The 21309-nt window shown below is 40.3% G+C and overlaps 2 protein-coding genes across 11 annotated transcripts in view; one reads left to right on the forward strand and one right to left on the reverse strand.

Annotated features, from left to right (window-relative positions):
• The window catches only part of DMD (dystrophin), a 1019805-nt gene that overhangs the window by 628907 nt on the left and 369589 nt on the right, over nucleotides 1-21309 (forward strand). The gene's annotated exons all lie outside the window — the stretch shown is intronic.
• LOC308476338 (uncharacterized protein) lies at nucleotides 18165-20910 on the reverse strand (the record flags this gene model as incomplete). Its single annotated transcript, XM_081003880.1, has 3 exons — nucleotides 18165-18425; nucleotides 18466-19191; nucleotides 20903-20910. The coding sequence occupies 3 exons, from the start codon at nucleotides 20908-20910 to the stop codon at nucleotides 18389-18391; spliced, it is 771 nt and encodes a 256-aa protein (XP_080860006.1). The 3' UTR covers nucleotides 18165-18388.

The following is a 21309-nucleotide window of genomic DNA, read 5'->3' on the forward strand; positions in this document are numbered from 1 at the left end:
GGGACTCAATGTCGGAAGCTCATGTATTTCCATTGCCTGCCCCCCTTACTAGGGGATAAAGCAGATAAACCTAAGGTCCATGGATGGTCCGGGAATCAGCGTGTTCTTACATGAGTAGAATGTGTCCTTTTATTTAAAGTGCATCTCTGGGTTATTTGTGGGGCCTGCCTGGTGTTTTTACATGAGTAGAATGTGTCCTTCTATTTAAAATGCATCTCTGGGTTATTTGTGGGGCATAGGAATTTGTTCATTTCCCCCCAAAAAATATAGTCCGGTCCACCACATGGTCTGAGGGATGGTGGAGCGGCCCACGGCTGAAAAAGGTTGCTGAACCCTGGGATAAAGTCTCTCTTCATTTGTTAATGACAGTGATGATGGTTCTTAATGCCACTGTTGGCTGCTGTTTACTTTACACAGTTGAAATATTATTCTGATATACCGTTAGATTATTAAATAGTTTAGTACAACATTTGATTCAGAATATTTTTTCTTGTTTTCCTCCTCTAAAAGCTAGGTGTGTCTTATGGTCAGGTGCATCTTATGGAGCAAAAAATATGGTAACATTTTTAGCATTATTTCAGTAGTGAGAAGGAAAATGTACAATTAACTTAAGGCCGGCTATGTCCAGGGTACAGGGAACACAAGCACTGCTTGGAAACAAGTTCAGACACTATCAGAAATTGTTCCAGTGATGGGACTAATGTTTTGTGCATCTGATCCTTAAGGAAATAAATATCTGTCTGTCGTGTGTTTCTGTATAGAAGTTTTAGAATGAAAATGCACAATTATACTTCATTGATGGCGTGAGTACCACATACACTCGGTTTCCAGAAGTTCACTTTTAAATCATTATATTAGAGAACCTCTACCATGCTTAACATGCTAAGCTTAGCTTTGTGAGGTAAATGCATGAGTCAGGGTTCACTGGAATGAAATTTCTAGAACCCACAATTTAGATAGAAAAGAATAATAAAATGACTTCATTGTCTTCCTGGTTAATGTATACTAATTCAGTTCCAATTCAGATCCATCATGCTTTCTTCCTGTATTTATTTACCATTCTATGTAGGAAGCAGTATTTATTATGACAGCTGACATAGATGTCAAGTAACATGCTAGTCCCTAATTTTAGCAGTAAGTGGATTTTTATGTTGTCGCCATTACTATTTTTAACAGTGATTTGCTTTTCTTCTTTCATGAAGGAACAATAATTAAATAGGACTAGATTGTTTGATGTGAACAGTCCAAAAAGTAGAATCAGTGGAATATTATTATTTATTTTAAAGCCTGTGATGTTTTAGTTCTTCTCAGTTTTCAAGAATTATGTTGGCTTTCTATTGTGAAAAATCAGCCACCTACTGTGAAATGCTCAGAATGCTAGCTTCCTCTCTTGGAAACCAGGGGCTATCCCCTCCCCAAAGTATTTAATCTAATTAATTCCATGAGATCATGATATGTTAATGTAGTCACAACTTCTATGCCCTTGTGCTACAAGGTCAGCACACTTAAAAGCCAATTTCTGATTTGTATGCATTTCTTGTATTTATTGCATTGCATTTTATTTATGATTGCCAGAATATCTGACACAATTATAATTTATAGGATAGCAAATCAGAACAAAATTTGTTCATTATTTCAATTAGCATACATTTTCACGTCCAATGATTCATATTTAATCTGTAAAGCATCCAACTGCTTCCCTTCTTTCTGATTAATATATACTCTCACACTCTTGGCAATTTTGCAGCAGAAAACTAATAGAAGTAAAAGTGTATATGTAAGGTTATAACAATCAGAATAATACTAAAATAAATTCTGAAGTACTTTTGCTTGCTCTTTACTTTACTATCACTTTCTTACCACACATAAAATTAGTCAGGAACTCCCAGTATCTCATGAAACAATTTAAAATGCTGTTGATTGTGTTTAAGAAGAAAGAGAGAGAGAGCGATAGGGAAGTGCATGGCTTTTTAAATCTGATTCTTTGTATACAGGTTATACATTTTTAAGGGTCTTGTTCATCTTCACAACAGATGGACAACCTTCGTGATAGCCCATATATTTTGTATTTTCAATTTCTAGGGAACAAATATGGGCTAGAGCCGAACTTCTTGTAGCCTGTATAAAGAGTCAAGAACTGGGTTGAACTGTGGGCCATATTATTAACTGGCAACCAGTCCCCTGCCTGCATAAAATGATACAGGTGGGCAGGCCACACCCAGACAGTGAGCAGGGAGGTCTTCCTGTATTGCCACCCCCTGGGGCCCAATAACTCCAAATGGGTGAGATAGGGTGGTCCCAAAAGCAATCTCTACCCTGCCCAAGGGCTCGCTAGCCCTGAGCAGGAAGCTTCAGATTTTGCCCATCACCCTGACCAGTACCAAAGCGACCCTATTTGCCTATTTAACCGCAGCAGGCACAAAACAAATCACACCACAAGCCTGCCGCACAGTAGGGAGTAAGTGGTGGTGGTGGGGACTGCCCACCCTTACTGGGCAGAGAAAAAATTCTACTAAGCCTAGAGCTACCAAACACAGCCAGCCCTGCCACCAGCACCAAGCACACTCACCAGACGGCCACCTCTTCCGCTGCCTGTGTCACATGTCCTATAGCGCGGCCTGATACCCTCCTGGTTGGGCAGCAGAAAATGCCTTTCTGAGCATCTCTGGCGAGGTGCTGCCAGTCAGAGTTAACAATGCTGCATTTACATACCACAAGGCAGCTCTTAACCCTTTCATTAATATCTCTGTTCATATTTCAATTAACGTGATCACATATCCTTCCCCCCACTTTCTTTATTACTCAGTTGTGGGGACCAGGACTATGGTGCAGGTGTGGGATATAGCTTTCCTCTCAAACCAATTTTCCAATGAAAATCCAACTGTCTCTCAGCTGGAAAAGTGAGTGTGGATACAAATAGCAACCTTGTAGTAAGATACTTTCATGGGGGGGGGTACAGAGGGAAGAGATATCCCCCTGTCCTTATGCCATAGTTTTGATTCAGACTGAGGCCTAATGCAGCTGCTATTTATTTATTTATTTTACTTATATACACAGATATGTGTTTAACATAACATCCAATTTGAACCTGATATCAGTCAAAGCACAAGACTTATGAATGTTGTGAAGGAAAAATGCAAGAAAATGGAGGTGCTGAGTAGAAATGGTTTACATTTTGTTCTTAAAAAATATCATGTTGGTTCAGTTACCCAGTGATGGTCCAGTACATGATAGAATAAGTAGAATAAGTATACAGGACAGCATAAAGACCAACATCATTTCAGATAATTTTCACAAAGCTAAACAACCAAAGCATGTCAGCAGAAGCTCCATATATTCTTGTTCAGCGATGCAGACAGAGAGACAGTAGCTAACTTTCAGTGACAATAGAGCCATTTCAGACATGTGATCCTATGGGATGTGCAGAGAGCAGAAATGAAAGGCAAAAGAGAGCCTGCACCAGAGATGAAAAAAGACAAGGAAATATCTAAATTTTGAAGGACAAACATGTAAATCACATGGGCATATAGCCATATCTAAAATTAAGCCAACAGAATGTGGAGAACATGGTGAAAATTCCCAAATGCGGAAGAGTGGGTCATAGAAAACCCACAACTAAATAAATAACTAGTACCAGGGTAATTAGCACATATAGCGACTACATAAAAGAATGATGTGCTTATAACAATTTCCCCCCTGAATACTATCATACTGAGAGAATGATAACCAAATGAAGCATAGGATTGAAATATTTCAGATAGGAAGATGAGATGTCAATCAGCAGATGCTTGGCTATACACAGGGATTATGGGGGCAGGGCCAGCACCTGCACTTTATTCTCATCTTCAGAGCTCCCAAAATATGAGGCTGAGTTGAAGCAAGAGTACTCCGACTTATTTTAGAGGCCAGTGTGGCAGAACTGTCCAGTTTTACCAAACTGTCCAATTTCTCGCCAAAGAAATTTGTGTTTGTCTTGTCAGAGCTGCGAGAGACAATAAAATGGGGCTGTCTGTATAGTGTGGAGAAGAACATTCAACTTAAGGATTTCACTTTTAGAAATTGAGGCTGCTAAGTTAGGTTAAAAAGCAAAAAGGATCAGGTGAATTAATGGAAAATTATGTTTTCTATTAAAATTATATGGGACTTGTACAGCTGTGTACAAGCTGCTGGGAGCAAAGATCTGAGGTTGACTTCTTCAGAAGCATCTGTCTGGCCAATAATGTAGACAGAATTCTGGATGAGAGAATGTCAGGCCAATTACTGTGTTCTTAAGAAGCCACCTTTAAGGATTAAATGACAACAGCAAAGCGTGTTCTCCCTAAAATGAGAGCACGGGTTGCGGTGGGGGCTACCAGGCCAGCCCTCTGTTGCCAGGCAGGTTAATGGTTATTGCCTGGTGCAACGATTGGCTGACCGGGTTGCTGGGGCAAATTGCATGTAGCAAATTGGGTGGGTGGGACCATAGGTTTTAAATATTGGGTCACACTGCTTCTGCTTTCTCTTTCTCAGTGTGCATCGGATCACCCGCCCGCCCGCTCTGTGTTCTGGTTGACCTTGCTTTGCCTGTCATGGGGTCGTCTGCCTTGGGGCAGGGGCCTAGTAGGAATTTTGCCATTTGGCTGATTGGCTGGTGCCATCTAGTTTTTGCCTACTACTTAGCAATTCGTCACAACTTGTAAGGTTGCGGTTAGGCATTGGTTATAAAAATTGGTGGTGGAGGGGTCAGGATAGGCTGTGCCTGCCCCTCCAATGGTGCTGGAAGGGAATTCCATTAAAGGAATTCTGGGGCTTACCACGATTTCGTTCAATCCCTGAAATGGGACCAGGGCCAGCGAGCCTTGGGGAGCTGGTTGGGTGAGCGGTGAGGGACTGTCGCTTAGCTCAACTGATCCCCAACATTGTTTACCCTTCACTGACGTCCGATGGAGTTTGGATAGTCAGTTCTGTCCCAGGTGGGGGGACAGATAGTCATAACCAATGCCTAAGCAACCACTCACAAATTTTGTATTTTAATAAAGTTGTGGCCAAAATAGTGCCAAAAACCTTAAACTAAAATTACGTGTGATTTGTGAATTATTTTGAGGGGTGGCTTGGGGACCTCCACACGCAAATGAAGGGATTTTCTTGACTAAAATACAATAGATAATGAAACTACTGGTTCTAATAGTCAGCAAGCCGTTTGGTTCTGCAATATACTGTTCAAACAATCAATCTATAGTCAACCCATGTTTTTTTGGTTCATGGAAAGGTGAGGATTTTGTTTGCAGAAGTTCGGTACTTACAATATTTTACACTGTCACACAAGTAGACTCTTAGGGTGAGTCTTTTTTGTATATATTCTTCGCACACAAAAAGTGGCTTATCATTAGAATGTTATCTGCATCTCCTGCTTATGTAAATTCAGTGTATTTAACAGAATGTGTTAAGAGGTTCCTTATTATGCTGCCTTACTTATAACTCCTCCCCTATGCCAGTTCTGTAAAATCGAGATCTGTAACACGCTGTAGAACAGGCTTTATTAAAGTTAGCAGTTATATTGCAAGAATAATGTGGTATAAGGATAAGGATGTAGTATAAGAATAAACTTGGAAGATTTGATGAAAAATACTATTTTATTCATCTCTCAATAAATTTGTAATGCCCATTCTCTCATTTCCTTGAAATAAGAAATAGAAGGGGAGAAATAACTTTTACAAGCAACAACCAACCAACTGAGCCCTTGAGCTGACAGAATCATTAAAAATGTTAACATAATTTTATTGAAATTTTAATTTGCCGATGTAGGTAATTAAAGTCAATTATGCCTGTCTAAGTCTTCTCAACAGATGCAGAATTTGGAAGGAACAGTGCACAGAGGTTCTAAATGCTGCTTGGCAGAATTTATAACAGTGCTAAGCACAGCAATAGGGTAGATGTCTCCCCGGTGGAGTTTTTCCTAGCTGGCCTCTGGGTTTTAAAAGCTAATTTGAGGATGCAAAATTAAATGGATGCAACTGCATACAATAACATTATTCTATAACTGCCATGACTAAATCAGAAAACCCTGGCAGTTTAATTGAATATTAATTTTAAGCAATCAAAATGAGATTCTTATTTCCCCCCAAAAGACTACAGTATCATAGAATTAAAAGTTAATATTAAGCAAACCAACTCAACTAATAGTAATTACTACTCCAAGATAAATACATTCATTCCTAAATGCTGATTACAAATCCATTTATATTAAATATAAGGGTAGCTGTTTCTGTAGATCCCTGAATATATTGAGGGTCCCTCATTGTGTTCATAGGACAGGGTCGCTACCAACTCTTCGCTTTATTCTCAGTTGTATGATTTCTCATTGCTATGTCCAGACTCTTCAGTAATGCTTACTATCTCACAATTTAAGGAGGAGAAAAGCCTTAGGGTAATAAAACTGTGATTGCAATGCTATAGCAACATGACTTTAGATGTCAAATCAGTCATCTTTGTGACTTGTGTTTACAGTATGATTTATTATACAGGAAGTCTAGCTTATCAGCTTTGATAACCTAATGATCATTTGAAATTTAAATCTTAATGAAAATTAATTCAATCACAGACCAAAAAGAATGATTTTAATTGCATTCTGAATCATATTGCTTAAAAATTCTCTTTTGTTTGTTATTGTTGACTGATAGAAACTTAATTGAAGGTCCTCTGGTTGTTAACAGGGGTTGCAACAGCCAGACTCCATGAATTTTAAAGAGTAATATGTTTTACAAACCATAAAAGGCACAAGTAGTATGCTTAAAAAAAATCTACGGTAATCTACAAATTAAATAAAAGGCACAGTCTTTCTTCTCTTTGCTCTGAAGGGAAAGATTACAACAACTACAGTACATGACTTTGGGAAGACATCTGAAGGCAGCCCTGTGCAGGGAAGTTCTTTGAGGTTTTACTGTGTCTTCAATATTTGTTCTGAGCCGCTCAGAATTTCTGGGGCAACCCAGTCAGCTGGGTGACATAAAGATCATCACCATCATCCATGGCCTGTGCCTACTATGTTTTAAAGTGCTGAGTAATAGAAGATCTCTTATTGCTAACAGGGCTGCATTATTTCTATTGTCTGTTGGCAGGACATTTAACTTATTATAATGTCAATATGATGGGAACTGTAAAACTTTCTACAACATTTTTAAGTTTGCGAGATGGACAATAGTTTAGCAATGAAGCACATGCTCTCACTACACAAGGTTCGATTGTTCAATCCCTGCCATTTCCAATTAAAGGGATCAGGTGATATCATTTTTTTGCATGGGCAGCTGCTGCCAGTCATAGTAATATTGGGCTACATGTACCGGATATAAGACCGTTTATATTTAAGTTGCTTTATCATAGCGTCTTTCCTGATTTTCTATAGAAGTTATCCTGTTAATTTCAAAGTTACAACTTTGCTCTTTAAAAAATCATTATTTGCTGGCCTTTCAAATAGACCCCCATCCATAGTAATCAGTGCCAGATACTCCCATTGTTTGTTGTTAGGAACTATTACATTAACCCAGGCATTTAGATCCTTCCATAGTGTCCTGAGTGAGTTGCTGCATCCTTGGAAGATTTCCAAAAAAGCTTGTACTAGCAATTGATGTTTGTAATTGCATTTTTGCAGGAGAAGCAGGATCTTAATATGTTAGTATTTCTTCATAGACTTTGGTTAAAACATATATGCAATTGGTTTCTGAACCAGTAGAAAAACAAGAAGCTCAATTATCAGATGCTACCAAAGAAAGAAAATAAAAGGGAGAAAGGATAGCAAGTAGTCCTATAGCTGTTTTTCTCTAGATGCCTTTTTAGTGGATATATCCATAGATTGCTTATTTCATCTCAGAATTTTTTATCAGGTTTAGGCAATCCTCTAAGCAAGGTCACTTTGAAAGTCAGGAAACAATGTTCTGAAGGTTACTCTAATATCCATGACCATTAGAGCATAATCCAGACAACCTATGTCTTAGGTTATATTCAAACACTTCATGAATGCACCTCAGTGGTGGAAATAATATCTAGCCCAGGTACCCTACTTTGCTCCAGATAACTGTGCAAGCTAAAATCAGTTTTAGAATACCACTTAGCACCATTATTTAAGTAAAAGCAGATAGGAACACCCAGGCCTTTAAAGCCCATTTAAAAACAGTTAACAAGGGCATCAGAAGCACATGCTGTAGGAGGGAGTTCCACACTGACAGCACCACCACTGGAAAGACCCTGTCCCTTGTACCCACCTGCCTTAATGGCAAGCTCATGACGTAGCTGATCTTAAGGCCCAGGAAGATTCACATAGTAGAGCAGGTGGTCCTTCACATAGCCTGTTCACTAGCTAACATTTGACTCAGGCTAATAAGTAGGGTAGACATTATTTCCTCCACTGAGGTGCTCCCCTGTTTTATCTTCACAATGGACCATTAGGTTTAGATATAATGACTAGCCCAATGTAATCCAGTGAATTTCATGGTTCGGTGGGGATTTGAGCCTATAATTCCACTTTTTGCTTATTGTATAATAACAATCAGCCTGAATCTCTTTGATTCTGCTTTGACATTTACTACTATTTCACGCTGGCTCCATTCATAAACACACATGCCTACCACATCATATGAGTAATCTTAAAATAAAAATAAGAGAGAACCAACATTTGTTGTGACCTTTACAATGATAATTTCAAGCGATCCAATTCAACTCTTTTTCATGCGGCTTTCATTTCTATAGAAGTGCTTACTTTAGATTTATTCAACAAATACAGCTTTCACGACCCTCCAAGGAAGCTTTCCAAAGGCAACCACAGTATTGATATTGCAGTAAAGAGACGAGCACTTCTCAATAGCTTACAGTTAATGTCAAAGTCTCTAAGGATTAGGGATTCCCCCCCCCCCCCAAAAAAAAAAAACTAAATTGGAGGTTGATGGTTTTCCTTTAAGTACAACTATTACATGATGAAATGCACTAGAAATGTGTGCTTTCTGCTTCCAGCTTATAAATTCAGTGGAATAGGACCAGATTTGAAGGCTGAGGTTTTCCTTACATCTTATTAGTGTGCATTTTCCTATGCTTTAAACAATGGCACTTCTAAAGTGTTCCGTGCACTTCATACACACTAACAGCAAGGGCATGTTAGAATGCAGTTCCTTATGGTGTTTGAGACACTGTTATTCTACAAGCAGCAAAAAGTAGAAATATAGCTGTGGTTCTGCTCTGTCACAATATCGTAGTGCTCATTCGAACATCAAAGATAAAAGTGAGTAATATATTACTAATTAATTTAGTTAGATCTTTTCCTAAAATAATTTTCCTCCTTCCCCTTAATTGGCTTGCTTCCTTTTAGCTTGCCCTCTCCTCACTAGTGTGCTTATGTGCTCTTGGGCCACAGAGATGTACAGTCATACCTCAGGATAAATACGCTTCAGGTTGAGCGCTTTCGGGTTGCGCTCCGTGGCGACCTGGAAGTAATGGAGCACGTTTCTTCCGGATTTCACGGCTCGCGCATGCGCAGATGGTCAAAATGACGTCACGTGCATGCGCGGAAGCGGCAAAACATGGCCCGCGCAGACGCGCTGTCGCATCTTACGTTCTGTTCGGGATGCGAACGGGGCTCCGGAACGGATCCCATTCGCATCCTGAGGTACCACTGTACTTGTGAAACTGACTGGAGAGACCCTGCTCTCCTCCTCCTCTGGATCTGAGTAGAAACCAGCTTTATCTACCACTGCTGCCAACCCCTAACCCCCTTTATTGTTTAGTGGGGACAGGAAAGGCCAGTCAAGAAAGGATAGTGCTGGGAAGCACTGGGTTTGAAATGCATTTGGAATGGCTGGAACAAATGCCTTGTGAAATGTAAGTTTTCTCCCACTTTTCAGGGTCCCCCACACAAGAATGAACGTGACTGGCAACTGGTCATGAGAAATTTAGACTCATACAAGCTGAAGGGGGGACGACGACCAAAATGGCTTTGAAATAAATTTCCTGACTCGTTTTGGGTTTTCTTAGTACATGTGTCACATCTGATTCTTCAAATATTGGAAGATGACTGCTTGGTTAATTTCAAAGCTGTTCATAATATTCACTGGTATAGAGAAAGCATGGGTTACACCAGCCCTAAAAAGCAGTCCAGTGCTGCTAACATTAATTTTACAGGAGTAGAGGCTAAGACACAGTAGTGTACGACAACTCTGCAGTGTACTCCCATGTTGTTATCTGGTCACTTAATGCATTGGGTTTTTTAAGGAAATGCAGTTATGTAGGCTATTAAGTAGAATATAGTAGCACTGGGTGGGGGCGGGGCAATTATTTTTTCTGATCCATGGAGTGGTCTGTTGCTGTTATAAGCACTTATACATTCATGTCAAAGGTTCAAGTCCTTTTTACTCAAAAAAGAGAGAAAGGGATGACTATTTGACCAGTGCTGATAAAATTGCTGTAGTTTTTATGAGGTATAAATAATAAATAACCGCAACAAACACTTTTAGAATACAGTGCTAGTTTTTCAGTAAATGAATCTTGAAAATACCCAAGCATGGGCACCTGAACCTTAGTTGCTGTAAATCAAAAATCTATTTCGAGCCCTCTCCTCTCTCCACCCCTAACCCTAAAAATCTGGAATTAACATGCATGGGCATGCACTGAAAATCCTATTACCTGTGTAAGATCAACTGATGAAAGATCCACAGTAACATAACTGGTTTACAACTCATGAAATCTGCATGGTTTATGGTTGGCATCAAAAGAGAGCAGATCTCTTATTCCTTTAAGCAGACAATTCAACTGGTTAATATTTTTGTCTCGTATTGAAATAAAATTTTGAAGGAAAGTTTCACCTATTGGCATTCTGTATTTAGATCTACACTATAAATACAAAGCCTATTTGATTCACAATTAAAGGACATGATTTCCCCTAGCACAGCTTAGGACCTGTAGTTTGTTAAGGTTGCTGGGAAGTATGACTCCAAGAAGCTGCTGCTGCTGATGTTTTGAGGTGGAGGCAGCACTGCAACAAAGATACATGCATTATTTTACTTTTTAAAGAAAGTGTTCAGCCTAAAGTGAAGCAGAAAGGAAGTTTTGCAAAATTAAGGATCATAGAACCATATAATTCATTGTTGGTTACCATATTCATGGCCGGGCAGGAATTTGTCCACCAGGAAAATTGACTTCAGCATGGTGGTTTTGCCTACCTCATAGCAATCACAACTTTGGTAGGTTGTAGTCTCTGTCTGACCCTCTGGTGTTAGGGTATTTCATTAAAGGAGCCGGGAAGAGTTGCTTGTGTCCATATGCCCAGTTGGGGGCTGGGGCCTTTAACACTCCCAAGGCAGCGATCCCTGCAGGGCTCCTTCTATTTGATGTAAGTCTTAAGAACCCCCACTGTTGGATTGACCCATGGCATCACTTCCAGCAGGCGGGCCAGAGATTAATGGTTGCCCAATGCTTATGCCAAACCTCTATCATCTGTATTCAGTTGTGGCCTTATTTGAGCCAAAGTTAAGTTGTGCTGTGTCCATTATTCCTGTGCAGTCGGAAGCCTTGGCATGCAACTGCTTTCCTTTTCAGGTCATTAGCGAGAGGAGAGTTTTACCAGATTAATTCCATAAAACCACTATTGTGGTTATGCAGTATCTTTAGAGTATATGTACGTACACACACACACACACACACACCCTTTAGATTTTTAGCATGTAAGCCTTGAGGGAATAGTATACTCTCAGTGTGTGCATAACTTTCATTAATGCTAATTAAGTAAAAAAGATCAAGGTGCAGGGCTTTTTCTGGGGATTAAAGAGCAGCAGAGTGGAGCTGATAGCCCGTGGTGCGGCTGTATGCTATTAACCCCAGTCAGTCATTAATCTCTAGAAAATGTCTTTCACTGAAAGCATTATTGCTGTTACAACAGGAAAAGAGAGAACTTCAGTAGCCAAGTGACTGCTGCAATTTATTTTAATATTCAAGCCCCTACTTACAATGATATTCTTCCATTGGATACCAGAATAACTTCAGCAATGTGTGGGCATTAAAGAAGAAATAAATCCCTCCAGAGTTGTGGTTTTCTGGCTCTATGAAAAAACGCCCCCAAGGCAAGTAAGAACAGGAACATTCTAATTTTAAATAGGTTTGATTTTACTAGGGTAAAAAATGTGTGTGTAGCATTGGGATTGTCCATTATGGAAATGATGTCCTATGGCCTCTGACATCTAGGTATGATAAAAAGTTATCCATACGTTCCTTCCTAAACATGGTGGGTTGTGGCTTTCAGCCATCTGGTTTGCCCTCTGACTGAAAAGGCAGACTACAGTTCTGACTACCCAAGTGGCTTTAGGTGACTCTGGACATTTATTTGTGCCTTTTCTTTTCTTGATAATTATGATTTTGGAATTGATTGATAGTTTTATCTTCCAATCTGAGGGGCAGTGGGTTGTATTCTATTGATTCTTTTAGATCAGAGAGTGGGGAAACTGTGGCCCTACAGATGTTGCTGAACTCCTATTCATTCCTATCATTCTTGTCCATCAGCCCTGCTGGTTGAGGCTGATGGGCATTGGAGTCTAACAGCATCTGGAAGGTCACAGCAGCCCCATCCCTGAATTAGATCTTTCAGCAGTTTTTAATGTCAGTGATTCTGAAATGGTTCTGTGGACCAGCTTGACATTTGTAGGAATCCTCTTGGAGGGCACTGTTTGTTTATGGCTCATCATCCTTTTTTCATGTTAAACATAAAGATCAGAGGTGATGAACCTATGGTTTTCCAGGTGATATTAGATTGCTGCTCCCATTCAGCCCTAGCCAGCATGGCTAGTGCTAGTGGTCAGGAATAATAGGCACTGGAGTGCAACAACACCTGAAGGCCCATAGGCTTCCCATCTCTACTAAAGGCGAATCTTTTGGGGCAAGAGCATAGAAAGGTGCTGAGTCAGATCATTGGTTCATCTAGCTCAATTTTGTCTACACTGACTGGCAGCAGCTCTCCAGGATTTCAGAGAGGATTCCCTCCCAATGTTTAAATGATAGGGATTGAACTTGGGACCTTCTGCATCCAAAACAGATGCTCTGCCGCTGAGCTACATCTCTTTGAAGCCTGCTGCACTCTCTAGTGTCAATCTTTAGACAGGGTATGCTAGTAAATATGTAATAAATTATAAATAAAATAATGAATACTTAGAAGCATCCAGCATTTGTTTCATCTTGATTTTTCTGACTTGAGACTCAGATCTTTGCTTCTTGTGGTTTTGGTAGGAAGACAGATTAAATACATATGGTTTAAAAAACAAAACAAAAACCAACTTCCAATGAAAATAAATAAATCCACTTTTATCACATTAGGGGTTTGATATAGTCACTTCTCCAAACTGACATATTTTATAATTACCTTGTTGTCTAAATTTCAAGAAGGATCTTCCATTCATTACACCTTTAGCTTGTCCTTTATATAATGAAAAGAAATAGACAAAATGAAAAAATGGATTTTTTTGCCCCAATCACCAATCCGTCCATTACATTCAGGATTTATAGACTCAGCAGTGCACTGTGTGATTCCTCCGGGAAGTGTTAGGCAAACAGAAGGTAGCCAGCTCATCCTGACTCCAGCCGGCACTTTGTACTTTGCACAAATTCTTAGAATATCAAACGGTATCCAAGAGTGATAGGGCAGTAGTACACATGCAGCGTAGCTACTAAGCGGATTTGAGGTGTATTTTACAAACCACAAATGGGAATTTAAATCCAATCCTAACTTCTGGGTCCAAAAATATTTCTTTGTAATGTAGTGCCGATTCATATTCTTATTCATCATTAACAAATAAGTCTTTGGTTTAATATTTGCAGCTATTCACATATTACCACTAAAAAAATGCGAATGGGTTACAGGAAATATGTGTGCCTCTCTGCTTTTTTATTCCAGCTTGGACTATTCTGGGCAAGCCTTCAAAGTGAAATGGGTTAGGAGTAGATTTATCCATTTCTGTCATTTTTTTCTCCTTGGAGTTGGCTCTGATTCATGTGCTGCTTAATCTGCCATAGGGAGACTTTCTAAACGTCATCACCTGTTAACAAACTTCAGCAGGACAGTACAGATGCTAAATGGTTGCACCCTTTAAATGTTTGGACCTAAACCAAAGTGTACATGAACTTCTTTGAGACCATCTTTAGCTTTTTCAGTTCCCTCAGTCACAGGCTCAGATAACACTTGTAGACCAGTGTGTGTACTTTTTGAGCCTTGTGTAGTCAAATTAGTATCAGCCATGAAGAAGAGCATGGTACATACTTTGGGAAACCCCAGGGTGGGTAGAAATACAGAAAGCTGACCTGACTGGCTCTTAGGAGGAGGGAATTGAAGAAAACCAGGTGGGTGAAGATAGAACATCATGAAAGAGGGCATGACTAGATGAACCTTGGTGTCCCTTCCAGTTCCACAATTCTATGATTCTGTGATTAATAGTAACAAAAGTGAAATGTGTAGTTGACGTGTTCATGTCCATAATGTATTCTCAAAAAAAATGTGTACAACAGTTTAATCCAATGGATTGCTTCCTGCAGAGTTTCACTGGGGTTGACAGCCTCCAACCTGCTGGTCCGTGTGCCATTTTTCCTCTAAAGCAAGCGAAGGGGTGTCATTCTGAGAATTTGTTTTAGGGCACAAATGTCTAAAGTTAGTATGATGTGTTGCAAACAATAGAGGAGGGATGGAAGGAAAAAAAGAAATCAGGGCAAGCAGCCAATCTGATCGAGGGTGAATGTTATTTCTCAGCTCCAAGAATGCCAGTCTTAGAATGAGTATTAAAACAGAAGTCATCCATCAAATCTCTCTAATAAGAAAAGATATTAGCTCTCTAGCACAAATGCAACCCACTCAATATCCCATTTTCAGTTTTAGCTATCACTCTTGCTTCAGACACTGAAAGAATAACGCAGAAATCATTGAAAGAAGAAGGGGACTTCTTGACATCAATCGGGCTTTGCTGAGGCACCAGCATGGCTTTTCCTTGCCTCCCTGTAGTCTGTGTGATGTCATTTTTCAATTCAAAACCAAAGATACAGAAATGCATTGCAGGACAAAATGTTCTCATGCTGTTGTTTAAATTCAGATCACAGCATTTTTATGGTTTTGTATAAATTTCCTAAGGTTTTTTTTTATATATATCCTGAACAATACAAGGTTTCTATTTTCTTTCATCCAATGTGTAAAGGAAAATGACTTAGCACTATGTTTTCCCATCTAATTAAGTTGTATAGATCTATTGAGTTGTTACACAATAATTGAATATTGAGATTTCAGTATGCTGTTAAATACTCTTTAAGCTCCCTTCACGGTTGCACAGAGTTTTAGGAGTAGAAAATACATCAGTAAAACAGAATCTGATTCTGTTTGCATTGTCTGTGGACAAAAGTTACTAAATTGCTATTGCTTGTTGTTATTGCTCTTCTGCAGTATTTGATAGAAAAGCGCATTCTACAGTTATTGCCTATATGTAAGGAATCTTTGCATATTTTACATTATTTTACTTTGATCACCTGCTTGCATGCCCTTGCCTGGGCATCTTTAAACAGTTGTGATGTAGTGAAGCCTTTTTCTTTCTTTTCATGGTGAAAATATTTTAAATGAATTCAAACACCGTCAGTTGTAGCAGATGAGGGTTGATTTTGTACCACTGGCATTTCAGAAGCTGAGCTGAGGCTCTGACATCTCACTCTGCTTTTACCCATTATACCCTTTCCTGTCTCTTTATCAGCCCCCTTTTTTCATAGAATCATAGAATTGTAGAGTTGGAAAGGGATCCCAAGGGTCATCTTATCCAACACCCTACAATGCAGGAATCAATCCCTTTACAGTACAACAGATTACTTACAGACTCTGCTCTTCCTTCTTGCTTTTGTCCTTGTTGTTTAGTCGTTTCAGACTCTTCGTGACCCCATGGACCAGAGCACACCAGGCACTCCTGTCTTCCACTGCCTCCCGCAGTTTGGTCAGACTCATGTTTGTAGCTTCGAGAACACTATCCAACCATTTCGTCCTCTGTCGTCCCCTTCTCCTTGTGCCCTCCATCTTTCCCAACATCAGGGTCTTTTCCAGGGAGTCTTCTCTTCTCATGATGTGGCCAAAGTATTGGAGCCTCAGCTTTGGGATATGTCCTTCCAGTGAGCACTCAGGGCTGATTTCCTCAAGAATGGATAAGTCTGATCTTCTTGCAGTCCATGGGACTCTTGAGAGTCTCCTCCAGCACCATAATTCAAAAGCATCAATTCGTTTTTTATGGTCCAGCTCTTACTTTCATACATCACTACCGGGAAAACCATAGCAGACCTTTGTTGGCAGGTTGATGTCTCTGCTTTTTAAGATGCTGTCTAGGATTGTCATCGCTTTTCTCCCAAGAAGCAGGCGTCTTTTAATTTCGTGACTTTTGTCCTTACTTCTCCGCAAATTTATCTTAAGCATCTCAGGTTTGGGCATTCATACTGCTTGTTCTTTTTACACTATCCAGGCCAGACCTCTATTCAGCCATGAAGCTCACCGGGGGTCCTTGAGCCTATCACTGTCTCTCGACCTCACCTACCTCACAGGGTTGCTGTGATTATAAAATGTGGGGAGAACCAGGCAGACCACCTTAAACTTGGAGGGAAAAGTGTATCTAAAATAAATAAATAAATATTCAGATGCCCTGGTACATTCCTTCAATTCCAACACAGAATGACAAATAAGAATAAGAAGCAACATTATCTATATAGTCATACCTCGGGATCAATACGCTTCGGACGCTTCGGGTTAGGCAAATTTGGGTTGCGCTCCGCGGTGACCCGGAAGTAACGGAGTGCGTTATTTCCGGGTTTTGCCAGGCGCGCATGTGCAAACCGTCAAAATGACGTCATGCGCAGAAGCGTCGAAACATGGCACGCACGGACACGGGTTACGTTTGCTTCGGGATGCGAACGGGGCTCCGGAACAGATCCCGTTCGCATCCCGAGGTACCACTGTATAGCACACTTCTTAATGTCTAAAGCACCTCACATATGTTTTCTTAGTATTTCATATACTGTGGTACCTCGGGTTACATACGCTTCAGGTTACATATGCTACAGGTTACAGACTCCACTAACCCAGAAATAGTACCTTGGGTTAATAACTTTGGTTCAGGATGAGAACAGAAATTGTGCTCTGGCGGTGTGGCGGCAGCAGGAGGCCTCATTAGCTAAAGTGGTGCTTCAGGTTAAGAACAGTTTCAGGTTAAGAACGGACCTCCGGAACGAATTAAGTACGTAACCAGAGGTACCACTGTATTTATTACAGTGATATTCTCCCTTCCCTCATGTGTAGACTAATTTGTGGCCAGTGTTACATCGAAATTATACATCGAAATGTATAATTAAAAATTGGAATCAGAAAGTTGATGCTGATACAGATGCAGATAAATACAGTGGTGCCTCGCAAGACGAAATTAATCCGTTCCGCGAGTCTCTTCGTCTAGCGGTTTTTTCGTCTTGCAAAGCAACCCTATTAGCGGCTTAGCGGATTAGCGCTATTAGCGGTTTAGCGGCTATTAAAGGCTTAGCGGCTTAGCAGCTAAAAGGCTATTAGTGGCTTAGCGGCTTAGAAAAAGGGGGGGAAGAGCGAAAAAAATCTCAAGACTCGCAAGACATTTTCGTCTTGCGAAGCAAGCCCATAGGGAAATTCGTCCTGTGAAGCGCATCGAAAAACGGAAAACCCTTTCGTCTAGTGGGTTTTTCGTCTTGCGGGGCACCACTGTAAGTAGCAAGCTTAATTTAAGAGATTAGAGTGTCAATCCTATACCCATTTACATAGGACTAAGTTCTGTTGTATTCAGTGGAGGTTATTTCTGAGTCGACATGGATAGGAACTGCCATGCATAAAACAGCAGCTACAAGCAAACTGCAGCCTGTTTAATCATTCATTGTTTTGTTAGGAGCTTCTGGGGCACAATGATAACACTGGGCAACAATTTTTTACTTTTTGAATGTTGTCTAGATTTCTACAACTGATTTAGGGTATTTTTGTACTGCTGAATCAGGAAATGGCATCCATTTCTCTCCATCAGGTCAGGTTTTCTGTAAACTGAATGGTGGGCATTGATAAAGGCAAATACACGTAAATTGCATGTTGCTTCACCATTTTTCAAACTTCAGGGCTTTAACTTCCGTTTCTTGGAACTCCTGGAATGCTCAGCAGCACAGAGGTCTCTCTTCAGAGTCCAACAGTAGTCAGCCATCATGACTGCGTCCCAGCGACCCTGATACCTGGTCTCCATCTCTTTCATGTCCTGATGGAATCTCTCCCCCTGCTCGTCACTCATTGAACCCAGGTTCTCAGGAAACCGGTCCATATGTGAAAATAGGTAGTGCATCTTGACGCTGATGTTGCAGCCCAGGTTTCTGAAAGCAGTCAGCATGTTGTTGACAAGTTCTGCGTAGTTTCTGGCCTTATTGTTGCCAAGAAAGTTCTTCACTACCAGAACAAACGCCTTCCACGCTTCCAGTTCCACTTCGTTCATTGAGTTTCTGAACTCTGGATCTCTGATGAGCTGACGGATCTGAGGACCGTCAAAGATGCCAGCTTTCAACTTCTCCATGGTCAATCCTGGAAAAGCCTGGCACAAGTAAATGAAGCAGTCACCATCCTTGTCCAGAGCCTTGGTGAACTGCTTGATTAAGCCGAGCTTGATGTGCAGCGGTGGGAAGAGTATTCTGTCTCTGTCCACCAGAGGGTCGTTGATGACATTCCTTTCTTTGCAAGGCACCAATTCCTCCCGCACAGGCCAGTCCTTCTTCGTGTAATGCTGAGCACGGTCCCTACTATCCCACATGCACAGAAAACATGGGTACTTGGTGAAGCCAGACTGTTGTCCCAACAAAAAGTTCACCATCTTCAGGTCAACACAAATAAACCACTTATGCTGATCATAACCAATTTTCTCCAGCACATACTTCACCGCTTCATAGTTCTCCTTCAGTGTACTCGAGTGAGCCAGGGGTATAGAGGCAAACTGGTTGCCGTTGTGTAGCAGAACACATTTCAGTGATCGCTTGCTGCTGTCAATGAACAGTCTCCAATCTTTGGGTTCGTACTGTGGCACTCCAAGCTTGAGTAGAAGCTGTGCAATATCTGCACAGTACACCAAGTCCTTCTCTTCCGAGAAAAAACGGAGGTACTCTTGATGCCTGTTGCGCAAGAAGCTGTTGCGAGCACTGTCAGAGAGGAGGGTTTTTTCCTTCAATCTGGATGCCAACAGTTCGGCAGAGTTCTTTGACAAGCTGAGGTCGCGAACTGGATCATTCAACTTCTTTTGGGAAAATGGATGTGGAGCATCATCTTCAAGAACCACTTCTTTTTCATGTCCTTCAACACTGGAGGCATCTTCGTTACTAATATCAGGAAGTTCTCCGAAGATAGGCACTGGAATTTCATCACAATGAGCTACAGGACGACGTGCTGATTGAAGATCAGGATACTTCGTGGGGCAGCTGCCCCATTAACTTAGTTTCCCCCAACTTTATGCTTTGCTGGTCCAATTTATGGAAGATTTCGAGGTTTTATGACTTCAAACTGATCCCTTTTCGACATAATCACCCAGAACTATTGGACCTGAATACTTCTTGTCATTAAAATAATCATTTCCAATCAAAACAATTATTTGACAAGGCATTTTACCCCCACCAACTTCTTCTAAAATGCTCCACACAAGCGTACATGTGAACAAAAACGTAAAAAAAGACATGTGGCCATAGCTCAAAAACTTGACCTGATTGAGCAAAACCAATGTGATTTTTGGATTCAGCGCATCAGATTCATCCTAAATCAGCTGAAAAAACGCAGACAACAAATTTGTTGTTGACCAGTGTAATCAATAGTTTTTGTTAAGGCAAAAAACTATAGTGTTCTCAATTATCTGTGATGATTTCAGGAGCTGCAACCAGGTATTATCTGTATCTGTCCACCTGGATAATATACTGAATTACTTAATGCAGATCTTTTAATTAAAACCATTGCTTTTCTGTTACATAGTGATGGGTCTGTTTCCAGCCTTGAAGAATGTGGTCAGAATGCAGATATGACTTGCATAGAAATGAAACCATTGCCTTGTAAAGCTCCCAGCTTATTGTCAAAAGACAGTTTAAGTAGTTTCAACACATATCTATTTGGCATTTCTTGCAGGTGAAACCCCGCCTCCCAAAGCACACAAAACCTTTCTTAATCATGTAGAAGCATTTATTTCAAAGTATAATTATGACTGCAGCCTTAAGAATATTTCCAATATCAATAAATCATAGCACTACCATCTAGTCTGTTCATATAGTGTTAAAAACATGCCCATTAATTTAAATTATCCTAAAATACCATGAGACTGGAACAGTAACATCACAACTAATTACTATATGACTCTCTGGAAATAGTGTTACCAGGATGTGTTAAAGAATGAATAAATATGCTTCTTTGTGTGTGTGTGTGAGAGAGAGAGAGAGAGAGAGAGAGAGAGAGAGAGAGAGAGAGTGAAAATGTACATGGCATCAAATGAGAAAATAGATTTGTGAGTGAGAGAAGGCAATATATTTGAAAAGTGTGAATGGTATTCATGAGTGAGCAGAAAACTGCAAAATCAGGTAAATATCAGGGTAACTAGAAGCTTAACTTGATAGGATTTCACTAGAGTGGAGCAAAACTGAATGAAAAGCAGGAACTGTCTGGAACATATAGTAAAGAGCAAAACGTGCGCGCACACACACACTTTTCTCTGGCTCAGGGTTATCATGCGGCATACTAATGGAAACCACTTTCATATACCGTATATGACTCCCACATTTTCAGAACAAGAACCAAGATTGCCAAAAACACAGTACTGAAGTCTGAGTTTCAATTTTGGAATGTGTTTGCAAGTCTGTATCAGACCAGCAGACTTACCTGTTCATTCTGATTGCTGTTGCAACAGCTGTATAGTTAGTGAAGAAATAGAAAGATTGCTGAGATTATAAAGTATAGACATAGCCACAAGCAGTGTTTTTTTCCAGGGGGTACTAAAGGGTACACAGTACGGGCACCTCTTTTTTGTTGTTAAAAAGTGTGACACTTACTGAAACAATCTTCACAGTGAGTACTGGCACCTATTTTTGTATAAAAAAGCATTGGCCACAAGCGATAGAAGATGAAACATAATGATAATTTAACAGGGTGGGGTGGGGTGGGGTACAACAAGATGGGCTCAGGCAGACCAGGAACTAGAGGAAGCAGCTATGTGAGAGGGACATATAAACAAAAGCACCTAAGTATCCATATCCTGTATTATAGAAGACCATAGGAGAAGAGTGTAC

This window comes from Podarcis pityusensis, assembly GCF_964106645.2.
Source record: "Podarcis pityusensis genome assembly, chromosome: 4".
Taxonomy (NCBI): domain Eukaryota; kingdom Metazoa; phylum Chordata; class Lepidosauria; order Squamata; family Lacertidae; genus Podarcis; species Podarcis pityusensis.